Genomic DNA, 26,656 nt, shown 5'->3' with positions numbered 1-26,656 from the left:
GGGCCTGGGAGAATTTCAATCTACAGTGACCCCATTTGCAAAAAAACAAAAAAAAAATTTTTCAAGTAACTCTAAGACTCTAAGTAAAAATAAAAACTATGTATCTCTTATACCACAAAGATAGCTTCTGCTGCTGCTGCTAAGTCACTTCAGTTGTGTCCGACTCTGTGTGATCCCAGAGATGGCAGCCCACCAGGATCCCCTGTCCCTGGGATTCTCCAGGCAAGAACACTAGAGTGGGTTGCCATTTCCTTCTCCAATGCATGAAAGTGAAAAGTGAAAGTGAAGTCGCTCACTCGTGTCCAAAACATAGCTTCTGAGTACTCCTAATTATTACTGCTTCACAGCTTGTTACCAGACTGCCACCCATACAGAAATCCCATAGCCAATCTTTAGGTTTTATGAAGCATATCATATACGTGGTAATAAACTCACATGAGTCTTTGGAAAATAGATATTTTGTGTAGGCCTAAACACTTTTCACTTTCATGCATTGGAGAAGGAAATGGCAACCCACTCCAGATCCCAGAGATGGGGGAGCCTGGTGGGCTGCCATCTTTGGGGTCGCACAGAGTCAGACACGACTGAAACGACTTAGCAGCAAACAACTAAAAGGTGACAAGCAGTTCAGAAGATTATAGTCCTAATAGTACTGACTGACACAACACTGGCTCATGGAGTACATAAACACCATACAATGAAGAACTGTCATTCTAAAAAGACAATGGTAAAGAAAGAAAGGAGAGGCCAGAAAGAAGGAATAGGGAGGAAAAATGGAAGAAGGGAGAAAAGAGAAGGAGGGAAAGCAACCAGAGTGTGAAAAGAGGTATTCTATCTCAGAGTCTCCATATAAATATCTATTAAAAAGGCTTCTTCCTTAATTTTTACACATTATTGGTATGATATTCACTATAGCAATAAATTATAAAGCTATAAGATAGAAAACAAAAACATCAGAAACATATTATAAATCATTAGTAACATAACAATGTTATTTAATAGTAATTTGGGGGAAAAAAGGTATGTTTAATTATGAAAATAATATAAAAACTAAGCTCAGAGGCAGAGGATGAAAATGTTCTTTGTACAGTAAGCTAGGTAACACCTACAAACATTCTTAATGCTTTTAAATAAGATGAAAATGAATAATATAAAATTTAAAGTAGATATTTGGATTTCACTTATGTGACATTCTGAAAGGCAAAATTACAGACAGAAAATAGACCAGTGTCGGCTGGAGGTGGGGAAGGGAGGGGCTCGCAGCAGAGGAGCAGGGGCATTTTCTGGAATGATGGATCTGCCCTAAGTCTTGATTGCGCAGGTGGTTACATGACTGTATGCATTTGTCAAAACTAATAGAACTTTATCTTAAAAGGCTGAATTTTATTTCATTCTAACAGGAAGTCATACCTTACTTTTTTAAAGAAGAAAGACTACTTAGATCTATCTCTTTATGGGCCTTTTTAAAAGAAATCAAAAGTATGTTTTAAAACATGACAAAGAAATGAAGTTTAACCACAACCTGAAGGGTTCAATATAGACTCAAGATCACTTCCTAATCCAAATAGTAATAACACTGCAATCAGTTCATCTTCTCTGACTCTGATGCACTTACTTTTTTTCTGGCTGTTTACTTGATTTGTTAAATACAGAAGCACAGCTGTTAATAAGAGCCACTGGGAATTTGAAGCCATCCTCATTCTTTTGCGGTCCACCAGCCAGGATGGTCGTTTCACACATAAAGAAATGTCCATCATCTGCGCGCTGCAATCAGTTCTGCATAAGGAGAAGAATTTCAAATGGTGTTCAAACTGGTTCAAGACACTCCTTATCCTGTGCACATCAACACTGAAAATGCATACTGACAAATACCAAAACCTGATGCGCATTAAAGCCATGGAGCGACAACTAGACTCAGCTGGCCTGGCTTTGGGGGACGTGCCAGTCGGACACAGCTGCTGCTCCGGGAGCTGTTACAGGGCCAATTTTCAAATGATAGGCTTCAAGTTCAAGATTACAACAGAGCACGTATTTATCAACCCTCAGTACTGCTAGAATAGAGAAAAGCAGTGCCTAAAACCGAGGTCTTGACAATTTTAAGTGATACATGAAATGGCATTTTTAATTAGTATATATTAACTTTTACAGTCATTTATTTACGAGAGTACTGGTTTTCTTTTCCATGTACACTGTGATGTTAAGTTTCTATTTCACGTACATTTAAACAGTTTAAGGAAAACAGCAGGGTCATTAGTCACATATGGGGGACTGCAGATGTGACAAAAACACTGCCAGTGACACACAAATGACTGAAACGCAATGACCGCTCCAACAGCTCCAGCCGGGAAGGGACCATTGGTAAACGAGATTTCAACCCTTATCTGCTGAAAACTGAAAGCACAGGACGAACAGTGACGCCCTGGTGAGCAGCAGGGAGGAGCTGCCTCAGAGGGAGGCGCTGTCCAACCCGAGAGCTCCCAGAGGTGCCTGTCAGCCCAGCCAGCACCAGGTCCCCCTCTAGACACCAGAAACTGAGCCAGACAAAGTCCCTGCCATCGAGGACCTTAGATGCTAGTTCTGGAGATACACAAGTAAACAAGGAAGAAATTTAAGGCCCTGATACAAGCTCTAAAAACCAGAGTAAGTCGATGTGCATGGAAGTGTGTGAGTGATGGTCTCTTCTCTGGGCTGGGATGTGACTGACCAGAAGCGTGCCATGATAAGATCAGGGAAAGAAGGCAAGAGCAAATACAAGGACCCTAAGATGAGGACAGCTCACCAGGTTCAAAGGTCAGGAAGAGGGGCTGAGAGGACATGGGCTGGTCAGGCCACAGAGAGCCTGAGGTCATCTAAAGGACACGAGCTTTTATGGGGTCGAGATATAAGCCACTAGAGTGTTTTCATCAGGGGAGATCCATGATTCGATGTGCACTTTGGGACGATTTCTCTCACTTCTACATGGAGCACAGACTCTAGGGGAGAACAGAGGCTGGGGAACCAACGTCCAAATATGATAATCAGTGGTGAGGACCAGGGTTCTAAAAGGAGGTGGTGAGAGGCCGTCAGATTCAGGATCTGTTCTAGAGATGGGGGACCTTACAAGCCATTATAGGCAGGGCAGGGTGGTCATTAAAAACAGACAGGTTCTGAATTGCAGCTTCTGTACCTACTGTGTAACCTGAACCACTCTATGCTTCAGTTTCCCCATCGGTAAAGTGGGGATGATAACCGTATCTTTCTTTTAAGTCTGTTGTGAAGATTAAATTGTAAATGTATGCAAATCACTTGGAATAGTGCCAACGACATATAAGTGCTATAAGTGTATTTTGTATATTATGTAAGGTGAAAAGGGAAGTCAAAAATGACTACTATATTTGGTGGGAAAATAACACTGGATGGATAGTGCATGCTCAGTCACTCAGTCATGTGTGATTCTTTGTGACCCCATGGACTGCAGCCTGCCAGGCTCCTCCATCCATGGGACTTTCCAGGCAAGAACTCTGGAGTGCGTGCAATGTTCTACTCCAGGGGATCTTTCCAGCCCAGGGATCGAACCCATGTCTCCTGCACTGGCAGGCAAATTCTCTACCACTGAGCCACCTCAAGTCCCTGGATGGATGTGCTGTGCTTAGTTGCTCAGTCGTGTCTGACTCTTCATGACCCCATGACTGTAGCCTGCCAGGCTCCCCTGTCCATGGGGATTTTCCAAGCAAGAATACTGAAGTGGGTTACCATGTCCTACTCCAGGGGAACTCCCCAACCCAGGGATTGAACCCAGGTCTCCCACACTGAAGGGAGATTCTTTACCAACTGAGCTACCTAGGAAGCCTAAGAATACTGGAGTGGGTAGCCTATCACTTCTCCAGGGAATCTTCCCAACCCAGGAATTGAACTGGGGTCTCCTGTATTACAGGTGGATTCTTTACCAGCTGAAATACCAGGGAAGCCCTCTTGGATGGACAGTGGTACCATTTAAGTTCTCTCTGCCTGCATGAAGATGGAGGCAGTGATTCATGGAGCCGGAGCTCAAGGATTCCAAGATCTGTTACAGAAGTCAACTTTGACATGCTCCTATGCCCCACTCCTAACAGAAGTGTCCTCCCTGCAGAACATCAAAGAAATGTTGAGGACACAGAGCACTAACAAAGACATGGCTGTCAGAGGAAAGCCTTTCACAACTGACCCTGATGCATCCTCTGAGTAATGATGTTCCCATCCACTGTTACTGAATGAAACTTGCCAGCCAACAAGTCCTCAAAGTGTGCTGAAAATTCCTTGTCAGACCTAATATTACCTCATTTGTATATTGGGATGGACAACTAAGGATCATAAAACATATAAGCAAAGACTAAATCATTAATGAGAAATTCAGGATAAAAAATATCGCCAAAAGGAAAATAAAAATTACTCCCAGAGGAAATACAGATAATATGAGAAACAGGAAAACTAAACACACATACACACACAAAACAAACAGAAAACCACCTCTAACCAGTATTCTCTATGTAGGCATGGCACAGTCATAAAAACAAGAGGAGGATGCAATAAAAAAGGAATAATCAGAAACAAAAATAGCTCTTACACATTACATACACTGGCTGATATTAAAAGACTTCTAATGAAAGATAAAACATTGAGTGATCTTTCAGAATAAACAAGACAGAAAAATGTGAGAAGAGATATGAGCAACAGGAAATTGGGGGGAAAAAACACAGTGATTGAACATCTGAAAAACTGGAGCCTACTAACGAGAGAATTCAAGAAACACATTTCTCAGTGAAAGCAACTGACAAGATGCCGCCTGTTAACTGCTGAGCACTGTCACACAGAGTCTTAACCAAACAAATACGAGGGACAAGCATACAATTCAAGAGTTCGCCATTAGTTTCTGGGTGAATAACTTCCTAATCAATCACAGGGTTGCTGAGTTTACTTATTAGAATGAAAATGTATTCATGGAATGTCTAAAATGCCAATTGCTAAAGTTAGGTGGCGTGTACAGGAATAGCTGAATAAAGAGACCCAACATGACCATACCATGACTAAAACAATCACAACTCATATTCACAGAGTGTCTATACATTATCTTGAAATAAAACAATCCCTCACTACAAGATTACATTTGTTCTAGAAAAGAGGAGAGTGTCCCATGAAGTGGCAGGTGGGGGATGGAGGCGGCTGAGGACAGCTCTGGATGGGGGTGCTGTGGACTTAAGACTTTCATCCTGGCTCCGTTACTAATGATGGCGTGACTAAGTGCAAATCACTTAATCCCTCCTGGCTTCAGCCTCAACCAGGGTGCATGGAAGCAAGCTCTGCCCAGGGTCTCCATGAGAGATTCCCCTCCTGGCTTCAGCCTCAACCAGGGTGCATGGAGGCAAGCTCTGCCCAGGGTCTCTGTGAGAGGTTCCCCAAGTCAGGCGGGGACACTCCGCTCCTGTGAGCTGGCACAAGCACACTGTGCCAACAGTCCCATTAGGGACTCCGCTGAGCAGGTCTGAGAGCGTCAGGGTCGGGGTGCTCAGGAACAGAAGAATCAAAGTCACTGTCACCAAGGCTGGCTTAACTGAAAATAGCCAAGATGATAAAAAGGACTTTCTTGTTACAACATTTACACAGAAAACCTTGAGTAAGACATTTAGGCCATACAGTATCAATATGCTCATAAAGTATCTGACTTCTCTACCAAAGGGACTGACTGGAGGCTGGAGCAACACATGAACAGAGCTTTCCAGTGAACAGGAAAATGAGGACACAGGAAACTTGTCTCGACTCCCTCCTGACAGATACACTGTCAGAACTTACTTTTTTCCACCAATGCCTTATTCCTTAGAGGAAAGCATACCTTTTATTGAATTTCAGGAGCTTATTTTCAAAACTAGGCAAGCTGTCTCTTGACACATAGAAGAACACAAATGTAAATGCCAAAGGGGTAAGAGGGAAGAAATCACACAGGCAGGTGCCAACTAGAGCCCTGTGTCCTTGCATGGGGGAGAGCCACCTGCTTGAAAAGTGGCAGCTATGGGACTTGTTTTGCCAGATTTTCTTCTTTTTAAAGAGTAGGTAGAAATCTGGGATTTTACATGAAATACTCAAATTTTTAAGCATAAGCAGCTCATTCATATTTTTCAAACATCCTAAAGGCCAAACAGTGGACTCGTCAGAAAAGGCCCTGATGCTAGGAAAGATTGAGGGCAGCAGGAGAAGGGGGCGACAGAAGATGAGATGGCTAGATGGCATCACCAACTCAATGCACATAGGTTTGAGCAAACTCGGAGAAGTGAAGGACAGGGAAGCCTGGAGTGCTGCAGTCCATGGGGTTGCAAAGAGTCGGATACAACTTACTGACTGAACAATAATGAAAGGCCAAACGAGCTATGTCTTTGGGCTGTCCAAGGGCTACCAGAGTGTCTCTTGAGTGATGTAATTACCTTAAAGGATTACAAAATGTCAATAAATCCTTCTGTTTAGGAAAACTGATCACACAGAATCAATTTATAAAACTGCTGACCTAAAAAAAAAAAAAACCCAGATCTATCCTTTGCTTGTTTGTTTCCATGTCTTTGAATATATCGGCCCTGAGTGTATATCCTGAGAGCCGGGGTGCAGAGCTTGGCCCCTCCCATGAAAGCTCCGCACAGGTGCTGTTTTCATTCTCCTAGGCTCTGAGAGCTCTGCCTCCAGGATGTGTGAGGTCCCAGATCTTTCTGCTGAGGACAGTTAGAGAAAAAAATGGAGAAAAGCAAAGATAAAGGCAAAAGAGCACCAGGAACTGCAGTCCTGGTAAACTCTGTTTAGTTGTGACAGCTTTTTTTGTTTTCTTTTCAGGGGGTGAAGGGGAGACAGGAGGGCAGAGAGGGGGTGGGGATGTGACAGAGAGTGACTGAGTGCATTTGGCTGATGCAAGTCTATCCTGCCCTGAGACAGCTGCTTAGGTGGGGGGAGGTGAGTAAAAACCCAAAGCATCTTTACCCTGAGCCCCTATCCTTGTCATCACAGTGAGATAACTCCCCTGTCATTAACTCATCAAGCATGAGACACTTGAAGGAGAAAGCCGCTTAACCGTAAGACAGCGAAACACATGTGCAGGCAGGTGGCTGAGTCTGCAGGAGAGGCGGTGTCTGCATGGTCACCCCGAGCAAGGGAAACTGGGTGGAAAGCAGTGTCCTACTGCTGGCTCCCATCCTCCCAATGTCTCTTTTCTTACTGTTATCTATTAGGGAAGATAAAAATCATTAAAAAAAAAAAAAAAAAACAAAACCCTCTGATCATCATCCACTTTCCTAATTCCACTTCTCACTTGTACCCCCTACTCACAAGGTCTCAAGTTCCTCAAGCTCAGCCCTCTGGAGAAGGCTCCCCAGGAACACAAACTGCAGGTAGGTAGACTCTACTGTATTAGTAAAGTCAAGTGCAGGGATTTAAGTAAAACGAGATGCACCCATGGGAACCCCCAATCTGGCTGAACTGGGAAGCGGGGAGCAGTGAGGAGAGGAAAACACAGACTTCTCAACACTGAGAGCTTAGAGGCCGTGTTCCAAAAGCTGACTGAAAATTATTTCCACGCTTGAATTCTATACTCAAATACTGAGAGAATAAAATACATTTTAGAAAGACATACCAGATCTCAGAAGATACTTCTTCCTTGCGACCGTTCTTTGGAGGCTATTAGAGGATGCTGTCTATTGTTGTTTAGTCACTAAGTCGTGTCTGACTCTTTGCCACCCTATGGATTGCAGCCCATCAGGCTCGTCTGTCTATGGCATTCTCCAGGCAAGAATACTGGAGTGGGTTGCCATTCCCCTCCACAGGGGAATCTTCCCCTCCCAGGGATCGAACCAATGTCTCCTGCATTAACAGGTGAATTTACCCTCTGATCTCTTTCCAGGTCACACTAAGATGGATTGCGTTCCCCTAGCTGCCCAGACCCCTTCATGACGCTGTCTATTTGTGCGTTTTCCCTTCTGCCTGGTGTTCCCTCTGTACTCCTCTCTGCCACCCTCTGCTCAGTTCACCTGGGAGCCTCCTGCTGAGCAGCAGGATGAGCTCACCATCACCTCCGTGACCGCTCCCAGGATTCCCTGAAGGCCTGCTGCTCCTTCTTCTGCTTCCATGACACCGTGATTCCATCTCTACGACAGGGGCTGCACAAACTCTGGCCTCTGGGCCACACAGGACCCACCTTGGCTTTCAAAAATAAAGTTTCACTATACAGAGCCAAGCCCATTTGTGTACACAGCGCCCATCACATCACATCACTGCACTGGGACTGAACGGCTCCCACAGAGACTGCGTGGCCAAGCCTAAAATAATGACCACCTGGCCCCTTCTAGAAAGTCTGCTGACCCCTTCTCCATTCTGTAATTCTTCCCACAGACTACAAGCTCCCTGAGAGAAAACACTGTCTCTGTCTTCACTGTAAGCCACGGCCCCCTACTCCCGCCTTGGCAGAGCACACTGCCGGCATTGAGCAGACACTCAAAATTCCAGCCGGCTGACTGGTGAAGGAACACCAAGGGGTGCATGAACACGTGTACGTCTGCACACTATGCTCCGGCTGCTGGCTCCATACTAACTCATGTACTACCAACACTGGGGACATAAGCTGGAGCTGTAGTTCCCACACCGTGCACTCAGGTGCCCCAAGAACTGGGGTATGACGTTATAGTTTAAATTTTCGGAGGTAACAAAGTGACATCTGTCCAACACCGTGAGGACCTTCAGTTCAGTGTAGTTCGGTCTGAACACTTGGTCATGCCACAGTCCTCTCAATGGCATCCTATCTTTGTAGAGCCGGAGGGAAGGCTTGTTGGATGCTGTGATGAAGCTTAAGCACCACCCAAAGATCAATGGAGAGGCGTGGAAACGAGGCTGGCAGTGCCCAATCTATTCCCAAGTTTTGAGAAGTTATGGAGTACACAGCAGATTCATACACATGACTTTTAAAGAATAAAAATATTATTTCTTTTAGGTTGATATGCGTAATTTTTTCAAACTGCTACTTCAAGTGTCAGGTCATACACACTTGCTAAGTTGTCAGGACCTACCAAATTCATAAAAAGAACTGTAAGGTATTTCTTTTGACCTGGGGGCACTATAAAAACATCAGTGTAACACTAAGGACACTATAGACCAAGAAAATTTGGAATTTGCATTACAGGACAGCTGAAGTGCTCAGGAAATTCCAGTATCTTATTTTAGCCTGCCTTCTGCGTGCGGGATGATATGCATTATCCCGGATGATATTCATCCCGATGCTGAAATTCAAGCTTTGCTATGTTGTATACGAATCTAGCTGCTGTTTTTCTGAATTTCCTAGGAATTTTTTATACACTCTCATCCTGATGTTTCGTTTCTTTGGATCCTGACATTCCGGTCACTTTTGGTCATCTTCATTCTAGCAAGAACTTACCTGTTAATTCAACAGCCTGTTCCTTATCAACTTCAGCACAACAAATTTGAGCATGTCGTTCCAGTGCCTAAAATGCTTTGAAGGTTCCCACTGCTCCAGCATCAGGCAGGGCCTTGTTCTGCCTGGCAGAATGAACCTCCACACTTCCATAGTCCTCAGGTCTCCTCCCAAACCGTGACTCTAGGGAATGGCCCCTTCTACCCACCGACATTCTCCACACCCCAGCGCTTACCAAGCTTCAGAGGCCCCTGGAAGCTCCACCCCACTGAAGAGAGACATTCATCCACTCAAATCTCACCTCAGCTCAGCCGTAACAGGAGTGACTTCAACAGCCTTCAAGAAATGTCAACAAGCATCTATCAGACAAATAAACTTGTTCTCCCCTGAAACACTCTACTACTGCAGTAAAGAAACAACCCGAAGAACATTCCTTCTTGTTCAAAAACATGTCAAGAGATCTTCAACATGCAAGAAAGCATGATACTAGCTCACCTTCAGAAAGAACCAGGAGCAGCCCCATTTCCCAGTCCACGCTTGCCCACACTCTTGCTGTATCAAGGGTTCTCTCTTCTTTTTTAAAAAATTTTAATCTCTTCCAACTCTTAGCCAAAAATCTCATTTCCTTGCTTATGTAATCACAATACATTTTCCTATGTTTTCTGGTGATTTACAATGCTTTATTTGCAAACTGCTTGTTCTATGTTTTGCCTCTCTTTTTAATTAGGCATTATTCCTTACTGCTCAATTAGAAAGAAATATCGCAATATGCACATTAACTGTGTTATATACATTGCAAATATATATCCCAGTTTGCTTTCTTACTTTTCAGTGAAGTTTCTGTTTGACTTTCAGACTTCTCAATTCTGTTCTTTATAGTTTTTGATTGTAAACTTCTTTCTCATGCAAAGATTCTATAAATCATCACCTTTGAGAAGTCTGTGAAATATCTAATCTTTGTCACTGTCTTCAAGTACAATTAAGACTTTTAACATTTTAGACTTGAATCCATATGAAATTAACTGTGGTGAACAGTAAGGGCCAGGAACCCAGCTGTCCCCTCTCCCCATCGAGGTTACTACTTGTCCCAATGCTGGTTATTAAATAACACAATCCTTCCTCCACTGACTTGAGATGCAATTAGGAATCCATTCCTTCTCAACTTCCTTCGTGGAACTCCTTTAACCCACTGCTCCTTCATCACACATCCTTTCACTGACCAGCATACTCTATTCTTGTGGCTTTAACCATCACTCATAACTAATGTGCTAATGGTAAAGAACCCACCTGCCCGTGCAGGAGACGTGAGAGATGTGGGTTCTATTCTTGGGTCAGGAAGATCCCCTGAAGGAGGGCATAACAACCCACTCCAGTATTCTTGCCTGGGAAATGCCATGGACAGAAGGAGCTTGGCGGGCTATGGTCCACAGGGTGGCAGAGGTGGACACAACTGAAGCACCCTGGCATGACATGGCATAACTAACGACTTTTAAATAGGTATTTCCAGAATTGTTATCTTCCCAGTTACAGATTAAGCATCGACTGGACAACTTCTTCAGAGAAGGCAATGGCACCCCACTCCAGTACCCTTGCCTGGAAAATCCCATGGACGGAGGAGCCTGGTGGGCTGCAGTCCATGGGGTCGCTAAGTCAGACACGACTGAGCGACTTCCCTTTCGCTTTTCACTTTCATGCATTGGAGAAGGAAATGGCAACCCACTCCAGTGTTCTTGCCTGGAGAATCCCAGGGACAGGGGAGCCTGGTGGGCTGCCGTCTACGGGGTCACACAGAGTCAGACACGACTGAAGTGACTTAGCAGCAGCAGCAGGACAACTTCTTACCTGCAGAAACCCATGCAAATGAGGTCTTTGAGGAATGACAAAATATTTTGATGTTACATACCCCCTTAGATATTTCACAGATTCCTCAAAAACTCCACATGTGCAGAATTAAACTCATTTCCCCTTCCAAACCTATCCCCCTGCCAAGCCCTATTCCCATGCACAGCAGCAGCCTCTCCTGGGTCACACTCAACTTCTCCCCACTCCTTCCACCTATTCACCAGTTCTACCTCCAAAACATGCCTTGACTCTTTGCCCTAGAACCTACCCCTATTTCCACCCCCACTGCTCTGGCAGGCCCTCATCAGAATCTCTGCCACAGGTCACCCACATCACTACCTGACTAATCCCATGGTCTTGGGCAGGGACTTCCCACAGTCCATCTTCCACAGTGTATCACCTAGCTCTGAACAGCATGACCATCTAAGTTTCATCATTCATCCAAACTTTAGGCTGAATGCCTGGAGGCTGTCACATCTACCGCCCTTCTACTCCTGTCCCTGGGGCATCTCTGCTTCCTGGCTCTTTCCAAGACACTGATGGTCTCCTGACGTTCCTGCTGTATCATGTCGCATTTCTACTTTGGTCATTTATCACATCGTACCAGTATCTCAAAGAGTATTCTTGCCCTCCTTCCCACCCCCATTAAAAGCTACCTAAGAGCAGAGATTCATCTGAACAACACTCCTGCATCCAAGTGAGCTTTATATGCAATACACGCTTTATTTAGTGGACTGAACAAATCCACCCAAATGGCATCTTGGGTAAAGACTTACAATATTTTGATGATACCCAATTATTTCTTTACTTTCTGAAGAGAAAGCTGAATACTATGCTTTTGAATGGATCCATCTGCTATAGATAAATTTATGAATTAAAAAAACAATATTGGCTCATACTGCTAGAGGATTTTTTAAAAAACAGATGAAATAAAACTATCCTTAAAGCTCTTTCTAAACTCTAAAATGAAAAAATTGATAATTATATCATAGTTTTGAGCTGGTGAAATGGTGGATTTAGCTGAGTCAACCTTAATATGTAATTCATAACCACTATTTTTCAGATATCATGCATTGTTTATGTATTATTTATAATAGGCAAGGCACTGTTTTAAGTTCTTCAAATCCAAAAGTGGATTTAATCCCCATAACAACATTATGGAGGTCGTATCATGATTGTCCTTCTTTGTATAACAAGAAAAATGAGGCACAGAGAGGTTTTTGACATTTGCTCAAGGTCACACAGCTAGTCAGGAGTGGAACTTGGATTTAGATCCAGGTCTGATTACAAATCTCATGTCTAGACCATTACACTAAATGTGGAGCAGAAGTCACAGAAGTGGGGCAGTGGGTCCAGGGCTCCAGTCCCCATTCCACTCACTAGGCAGCAGGCATGGGGCCTTGGACAAAGCCCTTCATATCTCTAAAATCACACAGCTATGACCCAGGGCCCTACAGTGTTTTGCTCATGGGATACCTTCCCTGTCCCATCTGTGAACTGGGAGATCTAGAATGTGAACAGCAATGCTGCTCCCCAACCCTGGACAGCTGAGCGCTGTTCCTGGTGGAAATACCCCTCACTCTACCAAGCCCTTCCAACCATCACAGCAGGCCAAAGGTCGGGCAACACAGCAAACAGTTACCATCTTACTATTCTCCTTCCAGCTCAAAGTACATTTCCAATTGGTCAGCTACGCCTCAGCAGGGGCTGAGACATACCACAAGGGCCAGCCTGACGAAGGGGGTGATGATGGCCCCGAGTGCAGTGAGGATGGGAAAGCTGTGGTGGGCAGCCCCCAGTCAGCACCTTACTTCCACATTACCACCAGGCAGGAGAGTCTGGTGGAGTCACAGATCTTCAAGGTTTTCACAAAGAGGCAGAAATGCAGGGGTTTTGGTGTCCACCCCCCCTTTAATGTGAAATCTTTATTTTTAAATGTTGGCAACTAATTCCTTCTTCAAAAATCAGTAGGTAAGCCAAACAAAACACATTTGCAGGCCAACTACAATTCTTAAGGCACCAGTTAGCAACCTGTTTCAGAATGCATCAGCATGAAAAAAATTCTTGTCTTGCTGTGGAATAACCCTAAAATATATACTGAAGACATATATTTCAGGGCACAGATATTGACCAAAATGTACCTACATGTTTTCTTAACATTCTTCAGAGTTGGAATTTGAAGACTCCCTTCTCCAAAAGAATTCAAGTACCTTTTCAATTGGTTGTATTCTTTAATTCCAGATCTTAATATCCTAGGCATCATTTTAGAATACGAATGCTTATCAAAAAAACAAATGAAGACTGAAATAAAACCTTGAGCATCTGACCAGGGTTATAAGGTCTTCTAAGCATGAGGAAGCACAGCACTTACCTAACGTTACACTTGAGTCTTCTACATAAGGTGGAACACAGCATGACAAACAGATCCTGAAATAATTGGCATTTGTCAAAACTATCCTGGAAAGGGGCATTCAATCAGGACAGCAGATACTATCGGCCAGAGACACCTAAGCTTGACGTTGATCCTGGCTAAGATTACAAAACGCATTAGGCAAGGAGCCCTAATTCAATGCAATCCAGCCCTACCTAACCCCTTACTTGATGAGACCAATGAGTTGGAAAAGCCAGTGTCAGAATCGGACACAAAGGGTTTGGCTCTGAAAAGACCTTTCCTGATATCTGAAAGGTGTTTATGAGCAAGACGGAGGGATACAGGTTGTATATAAAGAGGGATGAGGGCTCTTTCCCAACATGATCAATCCTACCCAAGGGGTGCTAATTAATCTATGCTGCCAAGCTAGATGAAGATTATGGAAAGATGTGGCAGAGTTCTGTTTTCCTTGACATTTTCATTAATGAAATGGAAGATGATACAGGAATCATATTCATCAAATTTGTGGACCAAAAATTGGGCAAAATAACAAATATACTGGATGCAATAATGAAGATTCTTATAATTAATTTAACAAACTAATTCAATAAGATAAATTTAGCATTAATAATTTCAGGGTCTCAAATACAATGATGGTGATGACAACAGTAACACATAAAAATTGTACATTTTGGAGGAGATGTGACTTAACAGCAACATGTGGAAAAAACAAAACCAAAACACCACTGGTTGATGAAGTGGGCCAATAATGTAATAGAAATGCCAAAATAACAAGAAGAGGGACAACTCTACCATCTGCTTATTTTATCATAATGTCTGAAATCTTGTCCTCTTGTGGTATTAAAATTGAGGGATTTATTTTTAGTCTAAAAAAATAAGTAGATAAACTAACATTAAAGTATTATTAATATAAAACATAAGCTATTACTGTTATCTTTATTACTGTCCAAATTATTATAAATTCTTACTTCAATATAAACCATACTCTAAGTATTCATAGCTTTTCTCTTCACGGATGCAATCTACTCCCTATTTTTCCCCCAGCTTTACTGGGATATAATTTGACAAACAAAACTGTATGGATGTGAAGTACACAATGTGATGATTCGATATGTATATGTGTACAATGTGAAATGATTACCACAACCAAGCTCATGTCACCTCAGAGCAGTCTTCTCTTCTGGGTGTAGCAAAAATGCTTAGGATTTACTCTCGTAACAAATTTCAGGTATACAAGGCTATGGTTTTTCCTGTGGTCATGTATGGATGTGAGAGTTGGACTGTGAGGAAGGCTGAGTGCCGAAAAATTGATGCTTTTGAACTGTGGTGTTGGAGAAGACTCTTGAGAGTCCCTCGGACTGCAAGGAGATACAACCAGTCCATTCTGAAGGAGATCAGCCCTGGGATTTCTTTGGAAGGAATGATGCTAAAGCTGAAACTCCAGTACTTTGGCCACTTTATGCGAAGAGTTGACTCATTGGAAAAGACTCTGATGCTGGGAGGGATTGGCGGCAGGAGGAGAAGGGGACAACAGAGGATGAGATGGCTGGATGGCATCACTGACTCAATGGACGTGAGTCTGGGTGAACTCCAGGAGTTGGTGATGGACAGGGAGGCCTGGCGTGCTGCGATTCATGGGGTGGCAAAGAGTCGGACATGACTGAGCGACTGATCTGATCTGATCTGATACTGTACAGTAGTATTAACTATCAATTCCCAGACTTCATCCTATAACTGAAAGTTTTTGCCTTTTCACCAACACCTTTAGCTTAAGTAGAGACCTCCTCACTTCCACTTCACCTACTCCGTTTTCTAACCACCCACACTGAGGATCACTTGAGCTTTTAAACTTGTAAGGGTAAGGCATCAGCAGATTAAACACACTGAGCGCCTTCACTGACGAGCAAACTCTGGGAGAGAGTGAAGGACAGGGAAACCTGGCGTGCTGCACTCCCTGGGGTCGCCAAGAGTCAGACACGACTTAGTCACTGAATAGAAGTTTAAGAGAAGGGTGTGATGGATTGAGCCTGGGGAGAACAGAGTCATTACTGCTGCACTTTTCATTATTAGGAAACACTGCCTCAACATTATTAGGAAAATAAAGACAAATTTCTAGGGCCAGGCCTGGCTGGGGCCCTGTTGGGGCATCTTCCCTTTGGTCTACATTCCTGCCAGGTTGCTGGATTCCTGGATTCCAGGTTGATGGATTCCCAGGCCTCCCTGACACAACCTGGAGTCACCCTCTGAACCACTGGTCTCACATCCCTGAAATCTCCCCTGGCTCTCCCTGGCCTATGGAGAAGGTGCCAGCTGTCATCATGGCAGGAGGCTCTCTGCTGTTCCAAGCTAACTTCAGGCCTTTGCCCGCAATGGCCCTATATTCAAGTTCCAACAAAAGCACCAGGCTCTGCTGTCCTCTGTGTCATTGAACACCTTACCCTCTACCCAGAATGTCTTTCCCACTCCACTCTTCCTTATCCACTTAACAAACACCAACTTGTCCTTCAAAACTCAGCTCACACTACTCCTGATCCAACCCTCCTCAGTGTCTTTCCTTATGGATTCCCCAAACTGAGACAAATTTCAGTTGCCAAGCATCCAGTGTTGTCTGCCATGCAGCAGAATTAAGAAGAAAGTAAAAATATCAAATATTTCTTATGGCTTTTATCAAAAGCATAAAGACAAAAGGCAGATCACACCCACTCAGCAACATCTGTGACCTCTTCTGTCGCTGTAAGCATTAGAGTTTGATCCCAGCAATGCAGCCCATGGAATGAGTGAGTACAGCAATCAAAACTTTGACGATTTGTGAACTGAAAAGTTCCAAAACACAGTTGTAATTTATTGAAGCTGGCATTTGAGAAAGCAGTGAGTTGGCTAAACTCTACACCCAGCCAACAGAGCCAACAGTCTAATGTCTACAGGTCAACACAGCTTTGTTGCTCTCCATTTACTATTACATATTCAGTATATCTCAAGACAGGTAAAGAGTATTTGTGACAAGGGAACCCCCCACCCGAATAAAAACAAGAAAGCCAATCGCTGGTTCCAGCAGAGGCCAGGAGAGCAGAGTGGGCCATGGAAAGCAGAGGTATAGATGGAAAAAAACTGTGAGATAAAGAAGGAATAAAATGTCAGCTTTGCGAGTGGCGCCAATCTGTGACATGACTTCTACATGCATTCTCCACAGGAATAAGAAAAAAGTGATTTATGATACCATCTTATCTTACTAGGCTATATGAGAAAAATAAAATGCAAGGTCAGTATTTTGTCATAAAGGTCCTGAGACATTTTTCATGAACACTGAGGGTTTATTTTACATCAAAATATTTACAGCTGCTACCAACTTTAAAAGAACTGTCTCGACTCAAAAAACAAATTACAAAATTAATGTATTTTGATATAACTGTCAAATGGTAACCTCACTTTAAACCGCCGGTTTTATTGCCTCATCCTCAGTGAGACCATGTGCTAGAATTTTTCAAATGGTATATCTATGGATATCCATCCATCCTAAATTCATGAGTAGGAACCTATTTCAGTAATTTTACATAAAATAATCTCAAAAAGGCATGTCCTTCACAGAAGATACACAGTAGCAATTTTAAGACTGTTAGCCCAGGATATTCTAACAGATGTGTAACACAAGTCATCACTAAATCATCAGAGACTGTCAAGGTGAAATAACCCAGTCAGCACCTCATGTACCTGGTGGATCAAGCAGGAGGCCATGGCTGTGTTCACTGAAAAGTAACATCACAACACAGTTTCTTTCAAAATTGCAGGAGAGGAAATGAGGCCCACTTGACTGTCAGCCGTGGTAACACAGGTTTACTGAGTAGGTATGCCTCCTGGCCTTGGACTGCCCTGGTCACTTTCCATGGCATCCAAGTAGTGAGGGCGTGTCTGCCCTGGGCACTGCTGCCTATTTGATGCCTACCCACTGACTGGGGGGAAAAAGCCCTCAACAGTTGCTGAATGAATGAATCACATTTCATTTTAAAAACTCTATGAGTAAAAGAGATTGGACCCTGACATTCAAGAACTTATCATACAGGATTGTTAAAGTCGATAACAAAAGGGGAAAAAAAAGCTTTTGACTCAAAATAAAATCTCTTGGCAATGGAAAGCACTGCAGTTTTAAAGTAAATAATAACTCAACAAAGTATTTCCCAGTGACCGGAAGCAATGAAATATTTCATCAGAATGCCTTAAAATGCTTCTTACAAGAGTTGATATAAGTTATTCTGCTTAGAAATCTGTCTTAGTAGGAATACTGGCCTTAACCATAACAGAATTGTGAAGCCAAGGTAGCATTTACCTAACACATACTAGCTGTGGGCACCATGAGCTGGATATTATTATTCCCTTTTACAGGTAAGAAATCAGACACAGAAAGTGCTCAAGTTCATACAACCAGTAGATCAAAAAGGGAATCTGTTCTCATTCCCTTCACTACGAAATATGCTTTAAATGTTGGATATCCAGGAAACCAAAAATGGTTGTTGTTTAGTCGTTAAGTCTTGTCTGACTCTTTGGCGACCTCTATGGACTGTAGCCCGCTAGACTCTAAAAATAGTAGTCACCTGTACTTTCAACACAAAACACAAAGCATTTGGTGTATAGTCTCCCCGGCATTTTCCTACATAACAGGTAGAAAACTGAGGCTCTGATTCGCTTGCTTGAGCTCTCTCTCTGCCTCTTTCTCCAAGACCAAAAAAACCACTCCTAGATCAAGTTTCACATACTGTTTTGCAAGTTTGCTTTTTCAGTTTACAAACTCAGAATATCTTTCTACATCAATAAATACTTCCCTACCTCAGTGTCAATGAAGAAAGGGTTTTCCATTATAGGTGTATGTCACAATTTATGTAATCAATATCCCTATTATTGAGCGTTTAAGTTGCTTCTAGTTTATAACTAACATAAACAAAGCTGCAAAAATCATTTTTGCAAATTAGAGGTTGGGTTTTTTGGTGTACTTTTCATGGAGGTCACCAGAATTTGGAGATGAGGTTTTTTCCTAATTTGGGAGAGAACTCCCCTGCCCAATTTCGAGATACCCCACGACGTGGGCTTCCCATCAAGGGAAGAATCACTGTGCCAGGAGAAAGCGGCAGACAGGAACACGGGGCCCACGTGCCTATGTAGGCGAGAACCACTGCTATAGATTGGTCTCCATACACAGGCTTTATTTTTTTTTCCCTTAGTTTAAATTCCTAGTGGTGGAAATGCCTGACTAAGGGACATGGCACATTTTTGAGGCTTTCGATGAGTAATGCAAAATTACCCTCCTGGAAAGTTGTAACAATTGAAAATACCCACCAGCAGCATTCGAAAGTGACAATCCCCCAAACCTAATAGTTAGCAAGATTTGTTTTTGAACAGTCAAATCTCTATACGGCTCTAAGTTTTAAAAACAGTGAAACTATTGATAAAACATATCGAGAAAAATAGCAAACAATGTGGAAAATAAATGTTGGATTTTACAGTATACATGTTTTCAAATACAAAACTTTGACAGCAGATCCCAGCAGAATGAACAGAATGAATGGTAAAAAAAATCTAGTGACACTGGGCTCTGAAAAGTGCCAAGCTAGTAGGACTCCACATCTTTGTCTGCCCACCTGGTTAATATCAGGCTTCACTGTTGGGCTCTAATAGTAACATGCTCTAATGTTTACAAGAAAAGAAACTCACAATTACTGCATATTCTCTCAAATTTTATAAGTACTATCTTATAGTTAAGGTGCAATCTTAAGTTCTCAAAATTCCTACATATTCACTTAGTCAATAAATATCTGAATGTCTACTGTGGGCTGGGTACTGTTCTATGGAGACACAGCTGTGAACCCCACGGATCCCCTGCTGTTCCAGAGTGGAGCACAGAGCCCTGCCTGCAGTTAGGAATTAGCAAATCATAGTTACAATGCCAGTCTGGAACTACTGGATTCTTAGGCAAATGAAAACACCTCTGCGGCTTGGTTTCTTTAGTAGTAAACTTACAGTTGACCAGAAGATCCAAGGCCCTTTCTGGCTCTTAAATTCTGTACCTTCTTTGGTTTTGTTTGAATGCTTAAGCTCCTACTGCTGTCAGTACTCTGCATTTTAAGCTATATATAGGACTACATATAGTCCTTCCTTAGAAATCCGAACCAGGCTCTCAGTCCCTTCCTCCCAAATTTTACATCTAGAGTAAAACTCTGGTGATCCAGGTAACTTCAAGGGATAATACAGGATCAGGTTTCACTCAGATGAAGATTTATGCTCCCAATTTAACTGTTTCTCTGAAAAGGATCCTAAAACGTTCTTGTGTCCTTCGCTTTTGCACTGCACTATAAATACTACACCGTGAAACGTGAAACAGGAGACAGTGGTGTGGCGGCTGGTCTCCAGGCCTGTGGCTGGGAAGGCTGGCACCCAGCTTTAAGGTGGCGTGCTGGCAGCTGCAGCACTGGGGTTGTGGTGGTGGAGTCTCACCTCGCTCCAGCTTACTCTCACCCCCAAGTCACAGGCACATTCTGTCTACAGAATGTCTGCAACTCACGGCCCCTCCAGCATTTCTAACGGGAGAAATGGGGGCATGCCTTCTGCCACCACTTGATATTTTCTACCACATGCTCCCACCACCACCATTTCAACTGTCCTCCAATCCAGGGTCTCCTTGGAGAAGCCTGTTTCTGCGAGCTGTGAGAGGAAGGCAAGGGGCCTCAGTATCCCAAGTCACCCTTAGAGAAGAACCACACACTTTCTATAAGCATTAGCACCTTTCTGTAGTCTTTCAGGATACTACCACTTAATAATATAGGTGCAGATTCTCAGCTTTGGGTATGTGATTTCAAGTCTTCCTCTGTACCTGCCCTACAAACCAGAAGAATGTGTTGAGGCAAGGTTTTCTCACATTTCTGCAAAAGTACGTGAAAAACTCACCTACTAAAAAGGTTTTCTTCAACTTCCAACATAAAAGCATAAAACAGTAACTGATATACACAACGTCTGCCCGCAGAAGCAAACAGGAGCAGCCAGGACGGTAAGAATGTATGTGTTGTCAGTTGTGGACAATGTAAAGTCAACCTCAAGTCCTGCATCTCTAAAGTCCACAAAGGAAATGTAAAGGTGACTGCACTTTGACTCGAGCACCTAGGCCTGTACGTGTTCCAGTGACCTATAAAACAGATGCTTACGGGCGTCTGTTAGTTTGCCTGAAGGGTTTTTGCTGCAAGGAGACTGACAAAAGACAAAAGGAACTTGATTTAAGATTTCAGAGTCACAGAATCCATCCTTCACATAGCATGTGCCCAGAGCTTATGAGAGAATGCTGGAAGATACAATTATCTTACATGGGAGCAGCTTATTGGGTTCAGGTATCAACCAAATAGAACAGGAAATAAAAATATCAAATCCCCTCATTCTGCAAGATCCCAGCTCCTGATGTTGGACAGGACCTCAAAAGTCACAGTTAAGAAAAAGACAACAGATTCTAATTAGGCGCCTACAACAATTGCTTGGCACAACACTCAATTCCCAAGATTTCAATTAATCTAAAGGAACATATATTTAGAATGACAAACAGATTAGAAGTTGGGAAGAGGAAATACCACAGTTCCTGATACTCCCTAAAATAGAACAGGCACACATTCTTCCTGTGAGAATAAAAGTACCTGCATAAAGCACATATATTTTATGGGCTCATTAGTCTGTAATCTGCCCCCAAAGAATTCAAACATTCACTATACTAAAAAAGGCCTCTCTGAAATTTTTACACTTAAGCAAAGGGCTAATACACTGAAATCAAAGATGGAACTTCTGTTTCAAGTACTCAGAAATCACTATAATGTCCTGGAAAATTAGGCACATTTTTAAGGCTTCATAATTTAATTTCAGGGAACAGAAACAAAATGCAACTCACTTAAAGCAACAATCTGAGAAGATGCTTTAACAGTGGGATGGATCTGGTAATGTCAAGGGCCACAGCCAAGATAGAGAAAACTCAGCTCAAAGACTCCCAAATCTAAGTATTTTGAGAAAAACCAGACAAGATTATTTTTTAAACTGATTATTAGTTAATTCTCTAAATATTCACAGCACATTATGACCCAGGCTAAGCAATGAAGCAGCAGCAGATCCACAACTGCCCTCCTGGAGCTTCCAGCAGGTGGAGGAACCCCACCATCCAAGGTCTCCCTCCCACGTCATTGAACCTTCCTTGCCATTTGCAAATGCCCAGGACACCTATCCCAGCACCTGCTCTCTCCAGCCACTTTTTGATCAGAAACTCCAGCCACACTGGCGGCCGTCTGTTCCTCTGGTGTGCGAGGCTCGGTCCTACCGCCTGGCCTTTGCACAAGCCATGCCCTCTGCGTGTGTCATGCCCTCTGCCTGAGCCACCACTCCTCCAGATCTCCAAGAACACACTCAACTCTCAGTTTAAATTTCTTCACCTCAGAGAGGCTTCCAGAGCTGCTCAGTCTAAAACAGCAGCCCCACCCTGCCTCTCTTTATCCCAGCAACCCTATTTTATCACTTCTCCAGCATGTCTCACTCTGACCTTATTGTCTTTATTGCTTCTCTGGTTTTTATCCATCTCCCTCACTAAGAGGTGAACTCATTAGAATGGGGTCTCTGTCCTGTGCATTGCTACATTCTTAGTCTCTAGAAAGTTGCCTGGGATGTAACACATGCTCAGTAAATACTTATTTAAGAAGAGCAAATACAGCCAATATTAGCAGTTTTGTACAATGACAGGTATTAAATAACAAAGGAAAAACAAAACACCTTAAACATGAAAAGGTTTCCTTGGTCATTTAAAAAAAGGATTATTATAGTTTCTTACATTAGCTCTAAAAACACTTTCAAAAATAAGCATAATGGAAATATAAAGCTCAACACTGAATAATACTCAAATTTTATAATGTATTTGGCTCAACTGCTAGCTAGCATTAGTCTTACTTCTACAATTTATTGTTTTAAAAGCACTCTAAAAGACCTCAATTTTTAATTTAAAAGGCCCAAATATTTTCTAAAAGCATACTCCTCCTTAGGAGTAATGAGTAACCTTCTCCCAAAGTGTACAATCTATAAACATATTATAGCAACAGAGATACCAGTGATCATTTGCAGAAGGCAGGGGTGTCGGTGCCTAATGGCAAACAAGTTTTACGAAACACAACCTGCCTTTATCTCCAACCTAACCAAAGGTATGAGTCTCTTCTCTATGTTCAAAATATTTAAACTCCTAAGAATTTTTCTTACAGATTATTCTTAAAATTTTATATCTGTTCTTCTATTTCTTTTGTTGAGACAAAGAGCTAAGGTGTTAATCAAGGAATACCACCTTAGTAACTGGCCCTGGTGTCTCATGCTTCACCACAAAGACACCAGAGACCCTTATGGATCACTTTGAAATTATATAAAAGGAAAGAATGTACACTGGAGAGAAGGGGCATTCATTTCCTGGAACATGATGCAAAGAAATAAGTTACCACTGCCTTTGGGAATAATTGAAATTCACTTAAAAACCTCAGAAACTAATGTTTTACAACAGTTCTATAGCAAAATAGTAGAAATACTACACATACCTCAATAAAGAAGAGGTTAAATAAATGATGGCTCATCGTTAATGGAGTACTCTGCAGCTGTTGGAGAATGAGACAGCTCTTAGGTACTGATGTAGAGACTGCCAAGATTTAGTACTGTGCCGGGAGGGAAGGGGAGGGCGGGAAGGGGAGGGCGGGGAGCTGGTGCAGAACAGAATATACAATGTGTCCTCAATTGTGGAAAGACAAATAAAAAGAACACATACAAAATGTTTATACTAGCATACGCTTTATCTGGAAAGATATACACAGGGTCCTGGGGAGAACAGGGTGCAGTGGGGGGTGGGGGGTGGGGAGAGGAGATACACTTTTCACTCCATAGCTTTTTATACATGCTGAATCTTCTAGAGGGTGCATAGGCAGCTGGTCCCACAAATAATGCTGATAAATTTTAATGTTATAATAATTTATATCATTGCCAACATATTATTGAACAATGACCATCAATAAGCGGAAGGTTTCAAAAATCACATAAGTTTGTTCTCTTTGACATCAAAGTTCCTGATCCTTATTTCCCAGAAAAGAATCCAAGTCACCAGCAATTAGAGAGGCGAGCTTGTGATCTCACCTATTACAAAGCAAATAAACCTCAATTCAATTCTTGGAAGGGAAATTTAAATCGAGCTTGTAACTACCTAATGAAGTCTCCAAATCAACAGTTTCCCCTTGGCTATAAAACAGAAAGTCAACCTATGAAACAAGTAAGAAGACAGTGTTTTTAAAAACATACTCTATACTTAGGTTTCCTTTCCCCTGCCAGGCTAAGACAAGGAACCCTCTGATATTAGTGAAATGTGATTTCAGATCTGTGGCAAAATCAGCATTTAAGGGAAGGGACAAGCATCATTTGCACTAAACAAATGCTTTCACTTTTCTAGGAAGGGGAATTTGCTTCAAATTTAATTTAGGAATCATTTTTGGACCCCTGACTAAATGATACTACTAAGTCACTTCATTTTACTCCAAGCAAATTTTTTTAAATTAAACACAAATCTGACACTGAAAACAAACAAATCAGAAGGCAAACTCTAAACTGAAACGTTTCTGTCAAAAAACGTATCTTAAATGAACACATTAAAAAATGCAGAGAAATTCATTTCCATACAAATGCTATTCAGTAGCAGCATATATATCAATATTTGAGTGCAATAACACACCATACAAAAAGGAGCTCAGAGGCACCCAACCGCAAATAAAACACCTCATATATTTTTGGTAGCCAAAGGTGGGGATGCAGAAGGTGGAGACCAGAATCACATTATTCAAGGTGTAAATTCAAAACATGTGAAGTGCAGAATTTTCTGTCGGTCAGAACTTATGATTCCAGCTCTGTCTTTTGAAACGATGCATTTAAAACTGGAATCTATTAGGAAGCCTAAGTTTGATGGTCAACTCCTTAAACTCTGGATTCAATCAGTATAGCACCTTCGGATACAAGCACATAAAATAAAGGTAAATCAAATACAGCATGAATACAGAAGGGACAGCGAACTAGCTTTAATGAAGACATGAGGCACGGGGGTCACTTGGCTGATTACATCACTGAAGAAAAATAAAAATTAAAGCTCCTTCCCATCCCCCAGGTAGCCTGTGGCCTCAGAACTTACTGCCCTACGTGCGGCAGAAGTTCGCGGCCGGGGAGTCGGCGTCCTCCGGGAGCCCGGGTGGCCCAAGGGCGCGGAGAGCGGCGAGACCTGGTGCGCCCCATCCCCCGCCCGGGTCACTCCTCTCAGGCGCTCCCGGACCCCGGGGCCAAAGCCGGCCGGAGCGCTGCCCCCAGCCCCGCGCCGGCCGCCCGGCGCCGGCGACGATGCGCCCAGGGGACCCGGCTCCGGGGTCCGCGGCTCCCACTCCCCACGCCTCGCGCCGCGCCCACCCGCTCCCAGTACTCACGGGCCGCTTGCGCGCCGCTATCTAGCCATCCTCGGCCGCCGCCCGGGGGCTGCCCGGAGTTCGCAGTCGCCCGTGGGCTGGAGGCGTAGAGGAGGGGGGCCGGGCACCACCCGCCGCCTCCGCCGTCTCGCCTCCCCCAGTCCCAGAGCAGGGCTGCTGCAGGCGGCCGCGGACGAGGGGCGGCCCGCTGCCCTCCGCGAGCTCCGGGAGAAGCCGCCGCCGCCACAGACGCGCGGAGGCAACAGTAACGGCCACCACTACTGGCGAGACGCTCCAGCCCCGACTGCGGCGCGCGGGGGCGGTGCCTGCACGCCGCTCGGCGGGGGGCGCCGCTACCCGGGTCCCGGCCCCGCCCCCGGCCCCGCCCCGCGCACCCCCGCCGGAAGCCGCCCGCGCGCCCCCGCCGTCGCCCCTCGGCGGGGCCGCGCGCGTCCGGCGCTTTTCGCGGGGCCGCCCCCTGGAGCCGGAGGAGAGCGGCCGCGCGCGGGGCTCCAGCGCCGAGGATGGTGCTTCCGCGGAGAGTCCCGTCGCGAGGCCCATCTCGGAAGGTCACGGAAGAGTCGGGGAGAGGAGCGGCCTGGCCTGTGCAAATGGTCGGGAAGGCCGGCCTAGCGCGCGGCGGCCCTGCAAGGAGAGAGGCTCCCGAGACGCTGTCAAAGCGCATTGCAAACATTGCGTGGAGGAGAGGACGACCTGCGGCCGTGTTTTAGCTTCTTCTGTAAATACACTCGAAAACTAGCCTCTATGCTGGGGCGCGAATGGTTGGGGGCGGGCGGGAACGACACGGGGAGCGATTGCTTAGATTGTATGAATAACTTATAATGCTCCCTGGGCTGGGGCGCTGCCACTCCGGGCACTTTCCTCCTGCCCACGCAGGGCTCGCTCAGCCGGAGAGGGCCTGCGGGGGCATTCGGAGTCATCTAGTCTTGCCTCCAAGACGTGGTGGGCTTATTTGTGCGGAGAAAAAACGGATCTCTTAATGGGGTGAGATTTTTCCTCCTTGCATTGTTCCCATTTCCGCAGTTTCACTTGGCCTCGGTTTTCGTCCAGAGTAGAGCACCAAATGTAATTAGCTGGAGAGCGTTTGATGGCGCAGAATCATGGTTTGAAGATGTTTACCCTCTATGCCGGACACGTTTGATGATGTTCTCTTCAGCACAATTAATTTGCAAAGTTCAGAAATGTGCCAGATGGAGCCCCTGGCACGCAGAGTCCCAGGGCTCTGCAGACACACCTTCATAGGAAGCCAGCTTGTTTGTTTCATTTGTGATTTATTTGATGCACCAGCACAAAGGCCGACGTGTTTTTATAAGAGACCTTTGGGATGAAATTCCAAAGCAATTTCTAAATTGGCAAAATGAACCTTATTTTCTGAGGCAGTATTTCCCTGTTGATAATGTAACTAGAATGGGCACAAAAACACCATCAGGTACACGGAAATGTAGTCTCCCTAAATGAAAGTGTGTGTTTCACGGTAAGACATGGACCCCACTTGTGTTCTAACGGCCAGCTTCATTCATAGCT

General features: G+C 43.9%; 1 protein-coding gene across 2 annotated transcripts in view; it reads right to left on the bottom strand.

Moving 5' to 3' along the window:
- LIFR (LIF receptor subunit alpha) overlaps window positions 1-25,418 on the bottom strand; it is a 79,568-nt gene extending 54,150 nt beyond the window's left edge. Inside the window, exons 1-2 of one of the 2 annotated variants that reach the window (XM_070774739.1) lie at window positions 25,133-25,418; window positions 1,616-1,776 (exon numbers count right to left, since the gene is read on the bottom strand). In XM_070774739.1, coding sequence (XP_070630840.1) covers window positions 1,616-1,757 — 142 coding nt within the window. In that variant the 5' untranslated portion in view covers window positions 1,758-1,776; window positions 25,133-25,418. Of the gene's footprint in view, window positions 1-1,615; window positions 1,777-23,221; window positions 23,279-25,132 lie in introns of those variants that run through there. The other variant, XM_070774740.1, reaches the window with a different exon arrangement.
- Window positions 25,419-26,656: the final 1,238 nt, after the last annotated feature.

This window comes from Bos indicus, chromosome 20 (genome assembly GCF_029378745.1).
Source record: "Bos indicus isolate NIAB-ARS_2022 breed Sahiwal x Tharparkar chromosome 20, NIAB-ARS_B.indTharparkar_mat_pri_1.0, whole genome shotgun sequence".
NCBI lineage: Eukaryota > Metazoa > Chordata > Mammalia > Artiodactyla > Bovidae > Bos > Bos indicus.
Note: the sequence above shows the minus strand (reverse complement) of the source record. Positions and strands in the feature narration are given on the sequence as shown.